At 38.5% G+C, this 18,344-nt stretch overlaps 1 protein-coding gene across 5 annotated transcripts in view; it reads left to right on the top strand.

Annotated features, from left to right (window-relative positions):
* Positions 1-18,344, top strand: part of PPP2R2C (protein phosphatase 2 regulatory subunit Bgamma) — a 167,572-nt gene that overhangs the window by 58,634 nt on the left and 90,594 nt on the right. For 2 of the 5 annotated variants that reach the window (XM_065735821.1, XM_065735820.1), the window contains exon 2: positions 8,417-8,508. The exons of 2 other annotated variants lie outside the window; for them this stretch is intronic. In XM_065735821.1, the coding sequence (XP_065591893.1) occupies positions 8,442-8,508 (67 nt within the window). In that variant the 5' untranslated portion in view covers positions 8,417-8,441. The remainder of the gene's footprint in view (positions 1-8,416; positions 8,509-18,344) is intronic. One more of the 5 variants, XM_065735825.1, reaches the window with a different exon arrangement.

The raw sequence follows: 18,344 nt of genomic DNA, 5'->3' as shown, positions 1-18,344 counted from the left end.
TTGCGCTTTTTTGTACCTTCAAACTAACTTCCAGATATTCTAAGGTTGGGGTTTAGTTTGGAACTGCTAGTGCATGCAGTTATTGGAGGCAAACTGTTCTTTATTCAGGGAGAGCTGCGGTACGAGCTGCCTGCTTTTCTCCCTCTCTCTTGGAAACGTGTTGCAGCCTGTCCTATGACAAGCAGAGTGTCAGCAGAGAGGACAGGAGTGGGAATGGCACTGGTCAGCCTGCCAGCCTGATTCCAGCTTCTTCAGAAAGTCAAAGAACTACAGAATGGTTGAGATTGGCAGAGACGTCTGGGCCCATCTGTTCCAACCCTGATCCAGCAGGGACACCCAGAGCAGGGTGCCCAGGAGCGTGTCCAGATGGCTTCTGAAGACTGCAAGGAGGGAGGCTCTGCAACCTCCCTCGTTGTGCCAGCATGGTGGCCAGTTTTTTAATTTGTCCCTTGCTAGCAGAGAAGGAATCATCACACCTGCCTTCTGAGAGCAAAGGTTGCAGTGAGCAGTGCTGACTTGTGCAGGGATAAAGCTGCCATCTGTCACCAGAACCCCATAGTTTGTGTCAGCTGTTACATGTGCACCAGAAATGTCAGTGTCTCAGTGTTGCGAAGATGTACTTAGTGATCCTGACCATAATACCTCATCAAACTCACATTTTTTGAAGGTTTTAATGTTATATGAGCACAGTAGAAGGAAAGGAGGAAACATGGGCTACAAGCGTATTGGAAAAATGTTTTACTGTAATCCTGGATGTACCTGGATAATGGTGTTAACAGCAATGTTAAATGTGAACGTGGAAAGCTGCAGTGCTTCTGCCCCATTAATAAATACTAACAAAGATGATTACCAACATGGAGCTTGTTTACACAGGGATTCATTTCTGATTGTTAAGTGTAAGTATATTTAGATAGAAAACGATTTCTGTTCCTGAAAGCTGAGAAGTTGGTGTATATGGGAGGAATTAGCAATTCAGACTCCACAGAGCAAACACCAGCCTGGTTATTACAGATGGGACTTAATACATGTAGTTATATTGAGGTTAGCACAGGAAGCTGTTCCTTTGTTTCATGTTTTAGTGATTGAATTCAGTTTTTATGACTGGCATATTATTGTTAGCGATTGAATTTGAAGTTTTATTTAACAAATCCTACTTTGGCCATTTCCTTTCCTGAAATGCTGCAAATATGTCCAAGATATTGGTATTCCTCGTGCTAAGTAATATCAGCTCCAGACATCTCCATTTATAAATTGTTCAAATTAGTGTATACATTCGTGAGTCTTCAAGATACTAATGCATCCAATAACTTCAAAATCTCCTGAAATTTTAAGACTAAAAAGAAAACAGTATCTGAATTTTGCTGATGTTCGAAGTGTGAATTTCTATGTTAGAAGTGCTCCTAACTTCAGTGTGATCGCTAAAAAATTTGACTTTTAAATGCCTAAAATGTATGCTCTATCACCCTAACAGGGTCTGAATAACTGAGCAGGAAGGAACTTTGCTGGCTTTCTTCTCAAAACTGAGCAGTGCAAGTATTCTTCTCAAAACTCAGTGCAGTCTGGAGCTTCTGACTCCAGATTTTGAGGTCATATTATCTAAGTGAATCCCCATATATGCTTGTCAGGTGAAGTATAACAGTATGGCTAACACCTGCATGTCATATGTACAAAAGGTAGATGGATAGGAGTTTATGTGTGACAGAAAGACACACTTGAGTGAGGCTGTGGCAGTTAAACCTGCCCCTAGCAGAGGATGAGCACAGTTTCAAGCACTGTTGTGCTCCACCAAGTACCTGGTCTTTCCTGGACAAGGCATTTGGGGAAGCCCTGTGCCATACAGCTTGTAGGCAGTGATTCTCATGATTTATCAAAAGAACTGTGTTTTTCTCTGCTTTGTTCTGTGGCCCACTGAGAGGCCTTCTGTTGGAGCACAGGGATGTTTTCTCAATGTGTCTTTATTTTATTTTTCAAAAGGTGTTTTTACTGATGGAAGGATGAATGGAGTATATTGACAGTACTGCTGTAGCACACAGGTCAGAAATGGAGAGGAGGCAAAGCGCCTGTTCATCCTAATAGCTTTTATAAGCAATAAAACAACAGTTCCCTGGAGCTTTTATCCAATTCAGAATTCCCACATCACCTATTTTCAGCTCTGAGGTTACCCAGATCATAGCAAGGGATGGTCTCTTTCTTCTTTTGAAGCTGGCCGCTTTAAGAACTACTCACTTGTCATGTTTTGTTTCAGTAAAACGGTGGCTTGTTTAGGGCCTGGCTCAGTGCTTACATGGGTGAGTCCCAGAGAAGACCTGCTCTGGCTTCCCCTGCTATATGAGTGGAAAATGATACTGAAACTTATGAGCTTGTGTTTCAGAGAGGAGAGGCTTCCTGCATTGCAGACAAACTAAAAACAGAGTTAATATGAAAACCAAAATGCTTTGAACAGGTGGATGCTTTAGTTTCTCTGTTCTTAATATCTTTTAACTCATAGGTAGTTGAAGTTTTCTGAATCTGAACTTCAGTTCTAGGAACGTACAACACTTGAAGTAGGACATGCTGATCAATTATTACAGTTCAAAATCTGGGCAGAATCTCAAATACATCTGTTCTGCTAGAGGTCTGACATGTGGCCAAGACTGTGGAAATTGCACAAAGAAGTACGGATATTTGGGGACTAAATATTTCAGAAGAATAATTTACATTTTCCTTTGGTTCATGCAGACTTCTGCCCAAACAGCAGATACTTTCTTAAACCTCGTAGTCTGCCTTCAAGTCCCCCTTTCATGTGCTTCTGGTATGTATTTTCATGCAGCTGAAGTTACTTTCATCTACTTTTGGCCAATTTCCAGACCATCCTTTAATTCCTTTTCTGAAATTTCCATACCAGCTTTAATTCCTGCCAGAAGGCGACTGTTCCATCTCTGTTCAAACAGGGCCCCAGAGCTTTAAATTCTAGATGTTTCTCTTTGTGGAAATAATACTCACTGCTCAGACCTGGGAGAGGTCAGGGATATATATGTACATCTTAGCAGTGCTGAGGGAAGAAATAAACAGGCAGAAATACTGTCATTGGTTCCTTGTCTGAAACGCATGAAAGCAAGATCCTGGATTGCCATCCTATTCCAGTCTTTGCTTCTTTTGTTTTTGTTAAAGGTCACAGATGCAACTCAAAATTGTCTTGGCCTTGAAGTCATTGGCCAGTCTATATGTGAACCTCAGGGGCAAGGGAGGGTGTCTGAAATGGAAGGAGATCTGGCAGGTGTTGTGGGTTAAGTCCCAGCAAAACATGCTTGTATTAACGTCTTGTCTGGAGTGTGGGCTCAGGCTTTTACCCTGTTCTTGTGAGGGAAAAGCTTTTGGGGCTTCATTTTTTAAGTATACCACTTGTTATCAGAATGAAAAATAGAATTGGAAGTGACTGGAAATAATGAATGTTACATAAATAATGGTCTTTAATTCCATTATAATTTTTTCTAATCTGAGAGACTTTTAAAAGAATGTTATACTTTTTTTTTTGTAAGGACACTTACAGCCATGTTTCCATACAATAACAAATATATGTTCTTTAAATTCCTGACAAGTTGTTAACAGCCTTTATGTAACTGTGATTTAGCAATGAGCAAAGCCTATTAAGAATCTGCCATTGGCTTCAGTGATATTGGATTATGGTGCATAGCTGCACTGTATGTACGTATATGAAGTCCATTAAAATTTGCTTATATATACAAATATACTTTTGTTTTTCACATGAGAGTACTGATCACTACATCTAGGTCTTTTTTCTAATTATGTTGTATGGTAACTTTAGTACTGTAGTTGTTTTTGTCTTCAGTAGTATATCTGTCATGGGTATTTAGTATGTTATGCTTGATTCTGCAAGAGTTTTGTTGGTGTTTATTTATTTATTTATTTTAAGAATTTATCTCACTCAGGACTCAGTGCAAGAGTGGGTGGTGAAATAGTTGCTTACGAAAAAACTTTCTTGAAATTTCAGTATACTGAATCTTCAGAGATTCAATACCAGAATAAAACCAGAATAAAGTTAGAAATCTGACCTTATTTTGTTATATTAATAAATCTTAGATCCTGTAAAGCTTACAGGAAACACATGTCAGGAAATACAGGTACGTTCTGCTATTTCTCCATAAAAGAATCCTGGGAGTTGAAACTGTGAGGATTTCTTAAGTGTTGGTTAATCTTACTGCATTCCTGTTCATCTGCAAACTATATATTTAGTCTATTAAAATGTATTCTGTAAACAAATGAACTGGTTCTCCATATTTATTATAATCATTTGTAATTAAAATTTTATTTCTTCGCACAATGGGGTGGGAAATGTACTTGGAAATTCTCACAGGTAATATAACATTTAAAAAAATTAGGATACTATTAAAGTTGTCCATTTCAATACTACGTTCCTAAAATGTTTGCAGGTTTCCTTAGGAGCTTAGCATATGCAAATTTATAATAACCTAGGCTTAAACTCATTTCCTTTTCTTTGACCTTTTTGCCTCTTCCTTGTATATGATTTATGATTTCTGCTTATTTTTTTTCTGTTAAATACTCTCATAGATTTTCCTGGAGCAAAGCTCTGTCCAGATTTTCCCTTTGAAATAATCTTGCTTCAGGCTACTTTTAACTTTCTGAAATGCAAAGTAATTGTAGTTCAGATTTTAATTGTATGTCTTTTTCTTCTTTTTAAGTATATACTGCGTGGACACATTATCAGTTTGCTATTTAAAGGGCTGATAAATTTGTCTAAGTTGTATTAATTTATGTTGCAGCAGAATTCAAATTAATGCTATCCAGAAGATCTTTTAATAGGAGAGTTAGCATGAAAAGTGTAATTAAAACTCTGAAAAAAAAATTACAAGATATTTCATGAACATCAGTAACAGACTTGCAATCCTTTAACAAATTTATTTTACGTATATTTTTCAGGGTTATCTGTAGAAAAGTAGAAAATGTACTTTTTCCACAAAATAGTAATTATTCCTCAAGATCAGCTGCCTGTTTTCATACTTCTGGGTTTATGTAGATTTGACAGGTTCATCTTGTTCCTCTAAATTATGCTTTTAGAGTTTCAAAAACATTCATATTGCAGCAGTAGCAAAATAAGGTATATAATTTGTGTTTGTGTATGGTCTGTACAGAATATTTAGGTAAATTCTTCACTTCCAGCTGTGGACTGGTCTCACTGTAGCTAATGATCACTGCAGGAGTGAAACATTACCTCAAAAAAATGAACCCAGTATCAAATAAAAGGCTCTGTCTTAAGAACTAGCACAGATGCGTTGTAGGAAGAAAAAAAAATACAGCGTGGCAGATCCAGAGTTTGTCACTTTAATCAGTTTTAAAATGGGGATTTCCTGATTCAGTCACTGGTGGAAGCATACCAACCTCTTGTGAGTAAGCTGCAGGGAAAAGATATCACCTGTTTGAGCTCTGGATCTCTGAAGCATATTTCTTGGTGCAAATGTCTTCACAGAATATCTTGCTGGACAAGTAGGGAGGAGAGGTTTACAAAAGGAATTCCGTAAAACTAACCTGTTTACCACAATGCACCAAAAAGTTTAATGACGTTCAAACTGAGGGGAAATTCCATCTTTGAATACAGCAGCAAGGTGAATTCTTCCTAAAAAGCAGCATGCGCTTCTGTCATGGAAGAACTTTCAGCTTTAATTGGTCACTGGAGAATACATCACTCTTACGTGAGGAAACGGTTTTCAGTCTATGAACTGCTCTCGCAGACAGTGAAAATGAGTCCATGTTTACGAATTATCCCATATTATTAAAGTGTAATTTGAAATGCTTGGGATACATGGACTGCAGGGGAGGTACAATAATTAACTTACAGGAAGAAATTCCATAGGATGTAAGCAAAGGAAAGGCCCTTTGATGCATTTAATGCATTTTGAATGCTTAAGGCTTGCTTTTGGAACAAATACAGCTTACCTTCAAAGCGTCAAAGCCTTGGCCTTTGATATTTTTGAAGATTACTAAAATAAACAAAAGACCGTGCTGAGTCTGTTTCATATTGCTGTGTGAAACTCGTGCTTTTACTTGCAGCTTGTACTGGTTTGCATTTGAGGGTGGGTAAAGAAAGTAATGCTAGTGGTTTTGAATGGACCCTGGTTCCACTGCTACCAGTGCTTTCAAGGGATTGTTAGAAATTATCCTCAAAGATTTCAAAGAATTTGAGTTCTTCTCTCTGTCATGTAAGAAATTTGTTACCAGAACATCTAGATTATCAGTGAACTGTGGTCACTTTCAGGAAGTTTTTTTTGTGACTCTGAGGTGGCTTAGGTCATACGTAAAACCTAAAGTCATCAGGGTTCCTCGATGACAATTCTTTGTGATATTCCTAGTGTTTTTCACCTGAAGAAAAAGAATACACTTACAGAAATTCCTGTTACTTAGAAGAATTGCTTCCTCATATGACTAGGGAGCAAAAGTGTAATTTTTGCTCAATGCATTTTTCCTCATTTCTGGTCTTTTGATTGTATAGTCAACTAGGTAGACCTGTGCACAAAGACTTAAAACAGGCCTTTGTGGGCATTTCTTTGTGGTCACAGTAATCTATGTGGTTAAAGCATCTCATTGTCTTAGAACCTCTGAAATATTGAGAATATAGCACAGTGAATATGTATTTTTGTATTCTTAGATTTCAGTGATGGCCTCAGCCAACACTCCCAATGAAACAGCAACCTGGGCAGTAAACGTAACACTCATGTAGTACTCAGGATGCAGTCTTTGTCTTGTGTTTTTAAGCCAGATTAATTTATCTTGCTTTTTATTTACATATTGGGCTTACTAAATATATAGTATTATATATAGTGCTTATTAATATAGATATATGTATAGTATATATTACATATGTAAACCAATGCTACTATTTGTCTTGGAGACATCTCATCCAAATATCCTGGCCAAATTCTGCTTATAATCATCATCCTTAATAAGCCATGATCATAATCCAAGGTTACTATCTAGTCAGAAATAAATTGTTTTGTTGCTTTTTATGCTGGAAGTTAGGAACTTTGCAAAGAGAAATACAGTATGCAGTTTTGACAAGGAAAGGCCACAAAATAAGAATTTAGAAAATGCCATGTGGCATCTTTGTTGGTGAAGTATGTGATATGTGAATCTGTTTAGTCCAAATAAACAATGAAAAATTCTGTTTACCTCTGCATTCATGTTTCAGCACACGTCTAGTGAAATGTCTGAGTTTGAGCAATTGACATAATAAAAGTGGATACGTTTTTTTTTCTTTGCAAAGCTCCTTAACCTTATTTTTATATTTTTTTGCTTGCTGCCCATGGTTTTCAGCAGCTCTGAAGTATATCTAAAACTCACATTTACAGACTTTATCTTAACTCTCAATTAAGTCACAAAGTCAACGTTGCTGTTTGCTTAACTTTGCAAATGCAACAAAGGCTGATACCATTCTGGTTAATTATGAGAAATTGTTCCTGCCCATGAACATCGGTATGCATTGCACGCTACTACTGGACAAAAAGGGTTGGTCATACACTTGACAGCATTTCCTCCAACAGAAAGCATTGTAGTACTGCTGAAAGATGCACAGAGATCACTGTTGGAAGCAAACATACTTATTTCAGTAAGGCTTTGGAGAATTGTTTTTGAAATTGTAAAACATTGCATTCATAAACACATTCAAAAGAATGGTTTATTCATATACTTCAGATATTTTTTTTTCTTGTCTCTTTTTCTCTCTAATGCATTGCATTTTGTTATATACAAATCATTTGTAAATGATACACTGAAAACTGTTGGCTGAAAACTGCTGGCCTAGCTGGAAAGCATGAGGATAGAGGAAGGTTTTCTTTTTCCCTTTAAAAGCTGTCTTTCTTAGGATTGATTCTGGTGGTAACTCTATTTGGATTAATATGAAATTAAAATAAGTATATGAAATGAGTGGAACATGAAAAGGAAAAGAACTGCTTCTCAATTAGGTTAATCCATGTGGTAATCATCTGCAAAGGAAATGTGTAAAGAACAGACTTAAGAAACGTGTCACTGTGCAAGGGAGGGAGAAGGAAGAGTTACCCAATGGCACGTAGTAGTTAAGTCTGGGTTGAGGGATTAATTTAAGCATCACTTCCTAATGTATTTTATTTTATTTTATTTAGGCTATGTACCTAGTAACATTGATTAACTGTCACATCTCAGCTTGCTGTATAGGTAACTGGTAAGAGTACCATCAACTCACGAACCTAAGAATCCAGCTTGCTGTCCAAGCAGACAAATGGAGCTCCACAGAAGATGTGAAATACTACAGTAGCAAACAGGGGTTCGGCACTACACCCCAAAATGTATTAGCTTCATTTTCCTTCACTTGTAATGTGGAAGGTGCTGGCTGACAGCCCTGGAAATTGAGTCCTCTATTTCTCCACAGGAGAGGTATAGCAAGGGCAGCAGCAATGCAAGCTTCCCCACATTGTCCTGCCAATGTTCCTCAACCCAGTTCGGAAGAGGTCACTTCTGGAGGTGAGTGGGTGATGAGTCTCTGTCCATGCAGTTGTTGCTGCCAGGACAGACTGTTGGATGGAGACTGCCCCTGTGTCTTGAATGAACCACCAGTCTTTGATAGATAATCACTTTATGTGCCATAAAGCGGCGTGGGCTGGATTCATTGAGGTTGCATTATTCTGCTTGACTGCTGTCACATTTTGGTAATGCTTTTTGGTTGGATGGCACTCTTGTATTTTTTTCTTTTTGCACTGTTTTGTTTTCGGAGACTTTGCGGATGCTTTATGTACATACACATCTATTAAGTAGCATGCGGATAACTGAATGCAGTCTGGTTGTGAATGTGATGCAAAAGAGCAGTTACTGATGGCAGCCATGTGTACAAGAGGAGCTTTAGAGCACTAGACCAGGAGGCATGCTTTGAAATGCACCAAAAATTGATAAGAAAGTGAATGTTGGTTTCCAGTATCTAAATGAACGATTAGGTTTCTGTTGTAAAGCCGTATCTTAACATTTTCTCTTTCCATAATTACTATGTAATTTAGATATTAACACTCATTAAGCTGGTAAACTAATGCTCTTTTTTAGATTATTTTGCAATTAATGAAATCGGTCTATCTGAAGTTAGACACACAACATCCTACGCTGTATGAAAGCATGGTGTATGCATTGTTGCAGTTGCAATAGGTAGTTGTCACCTAAACCAGAAGATACGTGGTAGATTATTTCTTCTCAAATTATGTAACTGATATGAGTCTTCAGAAAAAAATAATTGATGCTTTTACCCGTGACAAATGAATTTTTCATGTATATTCCTGGGTTTATTTAAGTGTTTCATACTTCAAATACAGAGAGTACTGTTCTGTTTTCAGATGAATTTAAATCTCTGAAATATACAGATGTAATACAGAAAATGGAAACAAAGGCTTAGCAAAGATCTTAGGCTATGGTGAATCACTTTTGCAGCTTCAAATGCTTTTGTAAAAAATTTCTATATCATTTGTAGTTGAAGCCTGCAGGTCTGTTTAACTCTGCTTATGTGGCTGTTTGTAAGCAGGTGTGATAACAAAGGAACAATTCAAATCTAGTGTTCTTAGTTTCCACGACATCTGAAAGAGTTATTTTTCCTAACCAGGTTTTTCTTGTCTTTTGTTTGAATGATACGGTTCAGAATATTGTTCATTCCATTATAACTTATTTACAATTTTTATTTTTTTGTCAGTGAAACAAGGAATGCAAGGTTTTGTTCATAGGTAAAATCAGCAGTAGAGTCCTCTTGGGAAATAAACTGTGACTAAATCATAAATTCAGTTTAAAAGCTTGATCATGATGACAATCCATTGCATTAGGTATTATAACATTGGACATATTTGCTAATCACCTTATTTGGCATTTTTATAGTGCTAATAAATTACTGTGGAGTTGATTATTTTTCAGCCTTTCCGAATGCAGTGCAGATTGTGAGCTTCTCACTGGCACTGACAAACCCCCATGAGGTCCTGAGGTTGCTTCCCACACACCCGTGTACACTGAGCCAAGCACTCAGCCCAAATCTTCTACTAGGTCACTCAGATCTTTGAGGCAGCTGCACAGTTTAGCACCATTAAACTCTATTTTAAATTGAAATATAAAAATACAGTTAAAAAAACAGTACAGACAAAAAATATGGAAAGGGGCTTCTCTCACATTGCATTTCATTCCTGCTGCATCTGTCTTTGTTTTTGAATGTGTTAAAATCGTAATCAATTTAAAGCCTGATTTTTTGCATATTTACCTTGATTAATGGTGATCTAAAGGAATGTACTTGTAAGACAAGGCGTTAGCCAGAGTATGAATAAATATGGCAGGATAATCCTCAGAACCTTGATCCTGGAGCCCTAACTTGTATGAGTAATTCTGTTGATTTCCAGTGTGACTGGTCACATGAGAAAAGGCTTCAGCATTTGTAGGTTTAGACTGCTGTCCTGTGAGCTTCAATGTGATTATTCCTTCTTTACCTCCCATTATATCCTAGTGATTTTACAGCCTTGCTGGCTGTGTCCAAGGACTGAGAGCATAGAAAAGTTAAATCAGTCCTTGGAGAGCATATATATGATGCCTTGGCTGAACCTCGTGGAGTTGGTTTGAGGCTGTAGGAGGCTTGTGTTGAATAATAACACTGTGGGCTGTGCATGGACCCAGTTGGGTACTCCTCTTGCTAAAACTTTGTTTCTGTTTGTGAAGATAATATAGGTCTCTATATGCAAGTGGCTTTGCTTCTTCAGATCTGCTGGAGGTATCTCTTGCAAAACATTTCCCTGACAGATTTGAACCTAATGTAGATTCCATCAGTAAGAAGTTTTGTTAGGCTGTTCAAAAGCAAATGCTTATTTAATGCACTTAGAAATATTTTGATGTGCCAGACTTCTAGAAATAAATGATTGAGATGTAGTGGAGGGAATTCCTTATTATCACAACTTTGTCATTGGCATCTGTAAGTGAAAGGGAGACTGAGGAACCAAAGCTATCAGAAATGAGAACTCATTACTCAAGTATCAGGCTGTGCAAGTGCTGTTGTCGTTTTGCCATGTAGTTATCGTGGGCTCCCAGCATGATATTGTTCAGTATTATGGTGGCCGTAGGGATGAATTTGTCACCTATCTTCCAGGGCTTTATGGAAGATGGGGTTTATGTCCTCCATCCACCTCTAGGGGGACCAGGACATTATTGCTAATTAGCAGCTATATAAAAACGTGTACGGAAAAAGTTATGTATGTATTTATTTAGTTCCTATTAGTGGTGTTTGTAGGGGTTTCAGTGTTCACACAGAAGGAACTCATTGCTGTATGGGAACTGTCGAATCACGGCCTGAACCACTGATTGATCACCTGAGACAAGTACTGAGTCAGCCGCAGGGGCACAGGTGAAGGTAACGTACCTGTGTGATGGGAAGGGGTGGGGTCTGGCTCCACCTCTCCCAGACCCCATTTAAGGGCTGACCACCACTGGGGAAGGATCTCTTGTTGGAGGTCCCTTTCTAGTGGAGTCATCAGCACTCCTCGATAATCATAATGGTGAGCCTTCCTTTTCTTTCCCAGTAGTCCGTGTACCATCAGTGTAAAGCAATTCGGAAATATACCATCCTCCGTACTATTCCATCTGAATTCCTTTCTTTAGAACTATTTGCCCTACAATTACTGATACATTTTTCTGTTTGCACACAGCAGTCCTGCCTGAGACTTTAGAATACTCTGTGATGCAGGTAATATAAATTATTTGTTTTTAACAATTTCTGTGCCAGTAGCAAACAAGAAAATGATCCTCCAAAACCATCAGTAACTTTTTAACTCATTTGGTTATTTTGTTTTGAGCACCCAGGTAAAACTGCTCTGGGGAATTCTCACCTTTATTTTGTAGTGAAGTACTTGAACAGACACTGAAAGCATTTCAGGAGATGGAATATTGCGAAAACAGTATGAGGTATGCATACAAAAATAGAATTGAACTTCCAGAAGAAAGATGTCTGAATTTGAGATGTTAGCTGGAATTCTAGGGCAAAGATGGCTGGAATTTATGGAATTCACTGTAGCATTGTCTACCAGTGCTTATCTGTGATATTTTTGTGTAGTGCTGACGGACATAGTGCCATTTATATTGCCTTGTGATGTGCCAAAGGAGGAAAAAAAAAATAAGGCTTATATTTCTAATTAAGTAGAAAAGAATGATACGCTGTATTCAATTTCTGACTGGAGCTGGGAAGACAAGGTCCTGTTTGTTTTCTATGACAGGAACAGTAGAGGAAAATTCTGAACAAAAGCACTGATCTGGATACCTGTTCCTTTTAGAAGACTCGTGATTTTGTAATTTGTTTGCAGCAATGTTGTAATTTCATGACAGAGGAATCTCAGTGCTAAATCAATCAGAATTGTGAATTCTCCCTCAGTGCAGTGTCTGCTAAAGGTACAGAGCACACTGTGGGGAAGCTGCAGCCAGATTGGTGCATTTTTATAGCACGCTTTCTCTGCTGAGCACCTGCACAGTGGGCAGGTCATGCTGTGGCCTGTGTACTTCCCCTGTTGCAGTTATACAGCTGATGGTGCAAAGACAGTGCCAAGCTCACTGGTGAGCTAGGTAATTAACTCTACCCCTGTAACAATGATTTTTTTGGTGTGAGTGGTGCATGAGTGTGGTTTCTTATAACTCATGGAGAAATATGCTACAAGTTCAGAGCACAGATTGTAGTGGCTTTGAGATGGACACATCTGAGGAACTCAGGGCAACAGAAGCTGGACAGCAAATTGAATTGTGATTTGTCTGCATGTAATAATTTTTTTCATTCCACAATGCTGATGATTTCACACTGGTAAGGATCATTATTTTCTGGTGTTTTCCTTGTTGTGGTATTTTTCTACCTAAGTAGAGGTATTCAAGAACCCTGGATGAGTGGCAATGATGGATGTGGCTGGTGGGCATGGTGGGGATGGATTGCAGTTAGACTTGATGATCTTAGAGGTCTTTTCCAATCTTAAGGATTATGATTCTCTCATATTTTGCTTGTGCTGTAAGCTGGGCAAGGTAGAGTCTGTGTGTTTATAGTTGGCTGTACTGAGATCTGTTTCACTCGCTAAACATAGGCATTGGCATCTTTTCACAAGAATGGGGAATGAATGACCCAGACAAGAACAGCAGATTGCTTCTAAGGACTCATTTATCAGAAAAAATGTTGTGAGGATGGTAATGGGTACATGAAACAGGGCAAGTTAAACGAATGAAGCTCTTGCTTTGCAATGTTTTTATATGTTTTACGTATTTATTTATATTACGACTTGGTGTATGTACGAAAAAGACAGGAATCTCCTTGAAAGAGTCCAGCGTAGGGCTACAAAGATGATAAAGGGAACACCTCTCTTATGAGGAAGGGCTGAGAGACCTGGGTCTGTTCAGCTTTGAGAAAAGAAGATTCAAAAGGGATCTGATCCACATCAATAAATATCTAAGGAGCAGGAGACAAAGGGATGAGGCTAGACTCTTCTCAGTAGTGTGTGGCAATAGGATGAGGGGAAATGGCCACAAACTGAAGCATAGGAAGTTCCGCACAAATGTGTGTGGGAACTTCTTCACAGTGCAGTGATGGAGCACTGGCACAGCTGCACAGAGAGGTGGTGGAGTCTCCTTCTCTGGAGATGTCCAAGTCCCACCTGACGCCTACCTGTGCAACCTGGGCTAGGGAAATGCTTTGGTAGGGGTGTTGGACTCGGTGATCTCTAGAGGTTCTTTCCAACCCCTACAATTCTGTGATTGTGTACCCTTGCTTTTCTCTAATTAGTATGAGGTCTCACATTTAATTTTAAATGTATTTTCTTTGATCTGCCTTTTTCAAATAGAAGATACTTTTGAGGGAAACTGCATGTTCTGTTATTGAAACATAGGATTGTTAAAGGGTTTCCTGTAAATAAAAACTAAATTTTGAAGATATAAGCTTAGTGTGCACACATCTTTTGTGCATTCTTGACATCTTTCTGGTCCCAGTAAGACTTTCTGAGACAAAGCCTTTCACTACATTTAACCTGCAGTGCTTGGTAACTTTGACCATCATTCTGTGACAATCATGGTATTGTTTGAAATACAACAGATAAATTCATTATCTGTTCAGTTTTCTCCTTCACTCTTTTTGTAGAGTGTCTCTCATTGCCTTTGTGTCCTGTGCTCCTGTCTGGAGGACTCCACAGCAGGTGGGGGTAGAATAGCAAAATCTTAAACTTTGCTTTTGATAGCTTCTACTGTCTGAACTTTGAGATTGAGAAGGACTGGGTAGTACCTGAGTATGCACAGGAATGATTTTTCCCCATTTCTACTAGCAGGTGGTCCTTCTGCCAGCAAGATTTAGCCTCTATGTGTGGTGTTGGGAGGATGTGGGGCAGCCTCTCCTTGTTGCTCAACAGAACTGGGCCACTGCTGAACCTGATTTACTATTTTTCTCTCAGTAATGGTAGTAGCTGCAGAGATTAGGATTTAGCTCCCCGTGAGAGCTGTCAAATGTAACAAAATATGAAACTAAATGATTGTTACAGGATAAATGCCTTGTCTTAATGCTTCTCTGAAACCACAGAGGTACCTTTTAAAATGTAAACTTCAACATCAAACTTGTGTTCAAAACAAATATTCCTAAGAATTTCACTGGTTGGAATCATGGTCATGATGCCTCCCAGTGCTGCTCTGTAGCAGTGCAATCTTGCTACAACTATTACATTTCTGTATATAATTCAGATTTAACCACCAAAAATTCTTAAATGATATTGGAATTCCATTTTGATATTAATTCCTCTGTCAGATTGTGTTTGAATTGATTTTTCTTATTCTTCTGTAGTTGGTTCCAAATCCTCTCCTGAACACTCAGCTCCATCTGACCTCTAATACTGTGGATGAAAAAAATTGCAGAACTCCAGATGGTTCACTTCTTGTAACAAGAACACTGTTTTTGGACAGGGATTTATGTATGAAGCCAGCAATTAGTTAAAAGTTCAGTAAAGAAAATTAATAGCCTTCATCAACAGTTCTCTGAGATTACACGTGCAGTTTCAGACATCCATGAGTGGTAGCACACCACTGGATTTCAAAAGATTTCCCAGCTTTCTCATAGGCTGTCAGAGAGAGCTATCAAAGCTCACTGAGTGTCTTAGAAGACCATGTTTCAGTGCTAAGTATCCCATACTTTCTGCTCTCTTTTCTAATTACTTACAGTTGCATGCCTTTTTTTTGTAGCTATCTGGAGGTGGGTTTTAATTTTATATCCACCCATCAGGAAGTGGATAGTAAGTACAGTGTGGATCAGTCCCTCCCGTGCCCCTCAGGGACTGAAACAGATGTCTTTTAGTCATCTTTTGTTATGTATCTTCCGAACTGCAGCCATCTGAGTTCAGGGACTTCCTCTGTGTGTTGCCTGGCTTGGAAGAAATGCTTAATAGCAAGAGAATGTCCGACAAAACTACTTGGGAAAATACTTGTCTTTCTTCTGAGTCAATTATTTGTAGTAATAGCGGCAATGCATCAGAATTAATGGGTGATTTAAGAAAACAACATGAAAGAGGATTTGTACTAAAGGATATGGTAACACAATAGGAAAAACCTTTGCTTCATGAATAAAAATTTCCATCAACTTGAACTTTGCACCTATTTAACTGAATATATTGTTGAGCTCTGCCATAAGTCATGGTTAGATGTACATCATTTGTGTTATTGGTGTTGCAGTAGCACTGGGGGTTGCTCAGCACAGCTGGTTCTGTAAACACATGAGAAGGAGCAGGTTTGTGCCTGGAGCAATGTTTCTGTCAAGGAGCAGACAACAGGTGATGTGTGGCTGTAATAAAAGAGGGGGAACATGGGGTCATGGTGATGGCTGGTCAGCACAGGCAACAGCAGCTGGAAGAGAAACCCAAGTGCCAAGGGTGTTCACTCGATGATAATTCATTTATTGTTGTACCCTGAGGAGCACCGTTTGTCTTAGCTAACCCTGGAGTTGAAGTTAGACCTAGTAGATCTTCCACACTATGAAAGCATTCTTTATGTTGAAAGCATTCTCACATTGCCCTTAATCACCATTTTCTGGCAAATACTGATGAAACGTAATTCAGACACTGTAATAACTGACTGAGCAATTGTATTCCTGTTCAGGCAGCTGTGTGATGGTCTTACTGGAGACCCTGGAGCTCCAGTAATGACCCCAACAACCTAAGATAAGCTGGAGAACCACGCTGATTACTAGTGAATGAGAAACATGTTTTTTTCTGATCTCTGTCATAGTGATTCTTCCTTCACCTGTGCATTGACATATATAAAAACACATGTGAGGGGTCCTCAAAAATCCTCAGTGCAAATATACTGAAAGAGGTAATCCTTAGTGTTGGTAAGGGCAGACTTGGAGGACTTCAATTGGGTGAGAGAGTTCTAAGCAATTTAATCTCAGTGTAATCACATTATGCATGGGATTTTTTCTTTATTTCATTCATAAAATATGTGCTATAATTTTTTTACTGCATTGTGTAGTTTGAATGTAGTGCAATACGTCTATAAACCTTGTTGTGGGCATCTGATGTGGTGCAGTGAGTGCTCCTTCTGGCCAGAAACAGCTGTCAGGACAGGTGAAGTGGCTGGGTGGGTTCAGTGGAAGCAGAATGCCTTCTGCAGTGGCTGACAGCAAAGGCATGAAGAGCCTTCCTTGTCCGCTATATGACCACAGATACATTCTTATTCTCTCCCTTACTACCTCTGTGATGGGTTCCTGTGACATAATCAGTTCCTAATCTATCTTCAGAAACGTTTTTTTTTGACTCTCCCAATTGTTTCCAGCTGAACTGGATTTGAGTTGTGTTCATTTTGTCTCAGCAACAGATACCAGGTATCATTAAATCATGAAAAGTCAGGCAAGAATAGCCATTCTTTCTGTAATTTTGGCCAAAGTAATCTTCAGATTTTTCAAAACAGTTCTTTATGTTTTCTGTTAGTGCAATGCTAGGATGTAGGTAGTGTCTGAGTACTGCTGTGGAATTAAATGAAATTATATTGGGAATGTGACTTGCTTTAGTTAACTTTTAATCCATTTTTCACTTGATATTAAATGTAAAAATAAAAAGGAATTACAAGTAGTGCCATAAATCAATACATGTCCTGAACTGCAGTGCAAATCATTTTCATGAGAGCGAGCCCCTGTATTTATAATAAATCAAATTCTTTATCTTTTGAGCTTCCTGATTAATTAGTCATTTATGCTGATACAGAACCATCAGTGAATACTTTGCTTTATTTCACAAGTATTGAATCTTAAATAATTTTGAAAGGGTCATTGGTTATAATTAGCTGCACATTATAATGTAAATTTGTTGTTTTGTTGCTCGGAAGTAGTTTCTTCTTACCTAGATTAAAATGCTGAGCAACTCTCCTGGAATTGGAACAAACTGTCTTTAAAGGAAGGTTGTGTCAGTAGCTAAGAGGAAACTTTAGAAACTGAGCATTGAAAGAATTAATTTTTAGACTTGGCATATGAAGTGCCAGATATTACATAACGGGGTACTTGGGTAGGGCTTGCTGCTCTGGTGTCCCCACGTCAGACTGCAGCGTTAGTGCCTGCTCCTTCCCAGAACTGTGTACCTGTAAAACACTGCTGTTGTCTGAGAGAATCTCCTTGGGATGTGATTCTTACTAACAAGTGTTTTGCATCATTCTTTAGAGTAAGGGTGACAAAGAAGTGGTGGAGTCTCCTTCTCTGGAGACATTCAAGACCAGCCTGGATGCCTACCTGTGCAACCTGGGCTAGGGAGCTGCTTTGGCAGGGGTGTTGGACTCTATGATCTCTAGAGGTCCCTTCCAACCCCTACAATTCTGTGATTCCCACGACAGTTCTTGTCTGTTTTACTTAGCACTCGTGAGGCTGCACTTCAAGTTGTGCTTTCGAAGAGGTACTGATTTGTTTTCAGAAAGTGAGTGCTGTTAATATTGATGCATACTTTTAGTTTATATTCCTGTGAGTAGTGCTATTGAAGTCACGCTTGTTTTAGTAATGCTTGTGGAGAAACAAGTAATAACATAGACTGTGAGAATTTGAGAAGTTTCTCTTAGAAAGGAGAAGAAAGGATTATGTCTGAGGGTAGGTAAATGTGAGCACTGGCAATATTATTATTATTTTTTCTATTGTGAGTGATGAAACACTGAGCAGTTTCACAAGGAATCTTAAATGTGCTTTACAGAAAGTCCTTACATCTTCTAGGACAAAGAAAATGGGTATTTTTCAGAGAATATTGCTCTTCAGAAAAAGAAAAAGCATCAGGCTACAAGAAATCTTCTACAAAGATGAACATTGTCACTTGAAAAGAAAATAGGTA

Source organism: Cyrtonyx montezumae, unplaced genomic scaffold (genome assembly GCF_038088225.1).
Source record: "Cyrtonyx montezumae isolate F1298 unplaced genomic scaffold, pur_monq_1.0 scaffold_2, whole genome shotgun sequence".
Lineage (NCBI taxonomy): Eukaryota > Metazoa > Chordata > Aves > Galliformes > Odontophoridae > Cyrtonyx > Cyrtonyx montezumae.
Note: the sequence above shows the minus strand (reverse complement) of the source record. Positions and strands in the feature narration are given on the sequence as shown.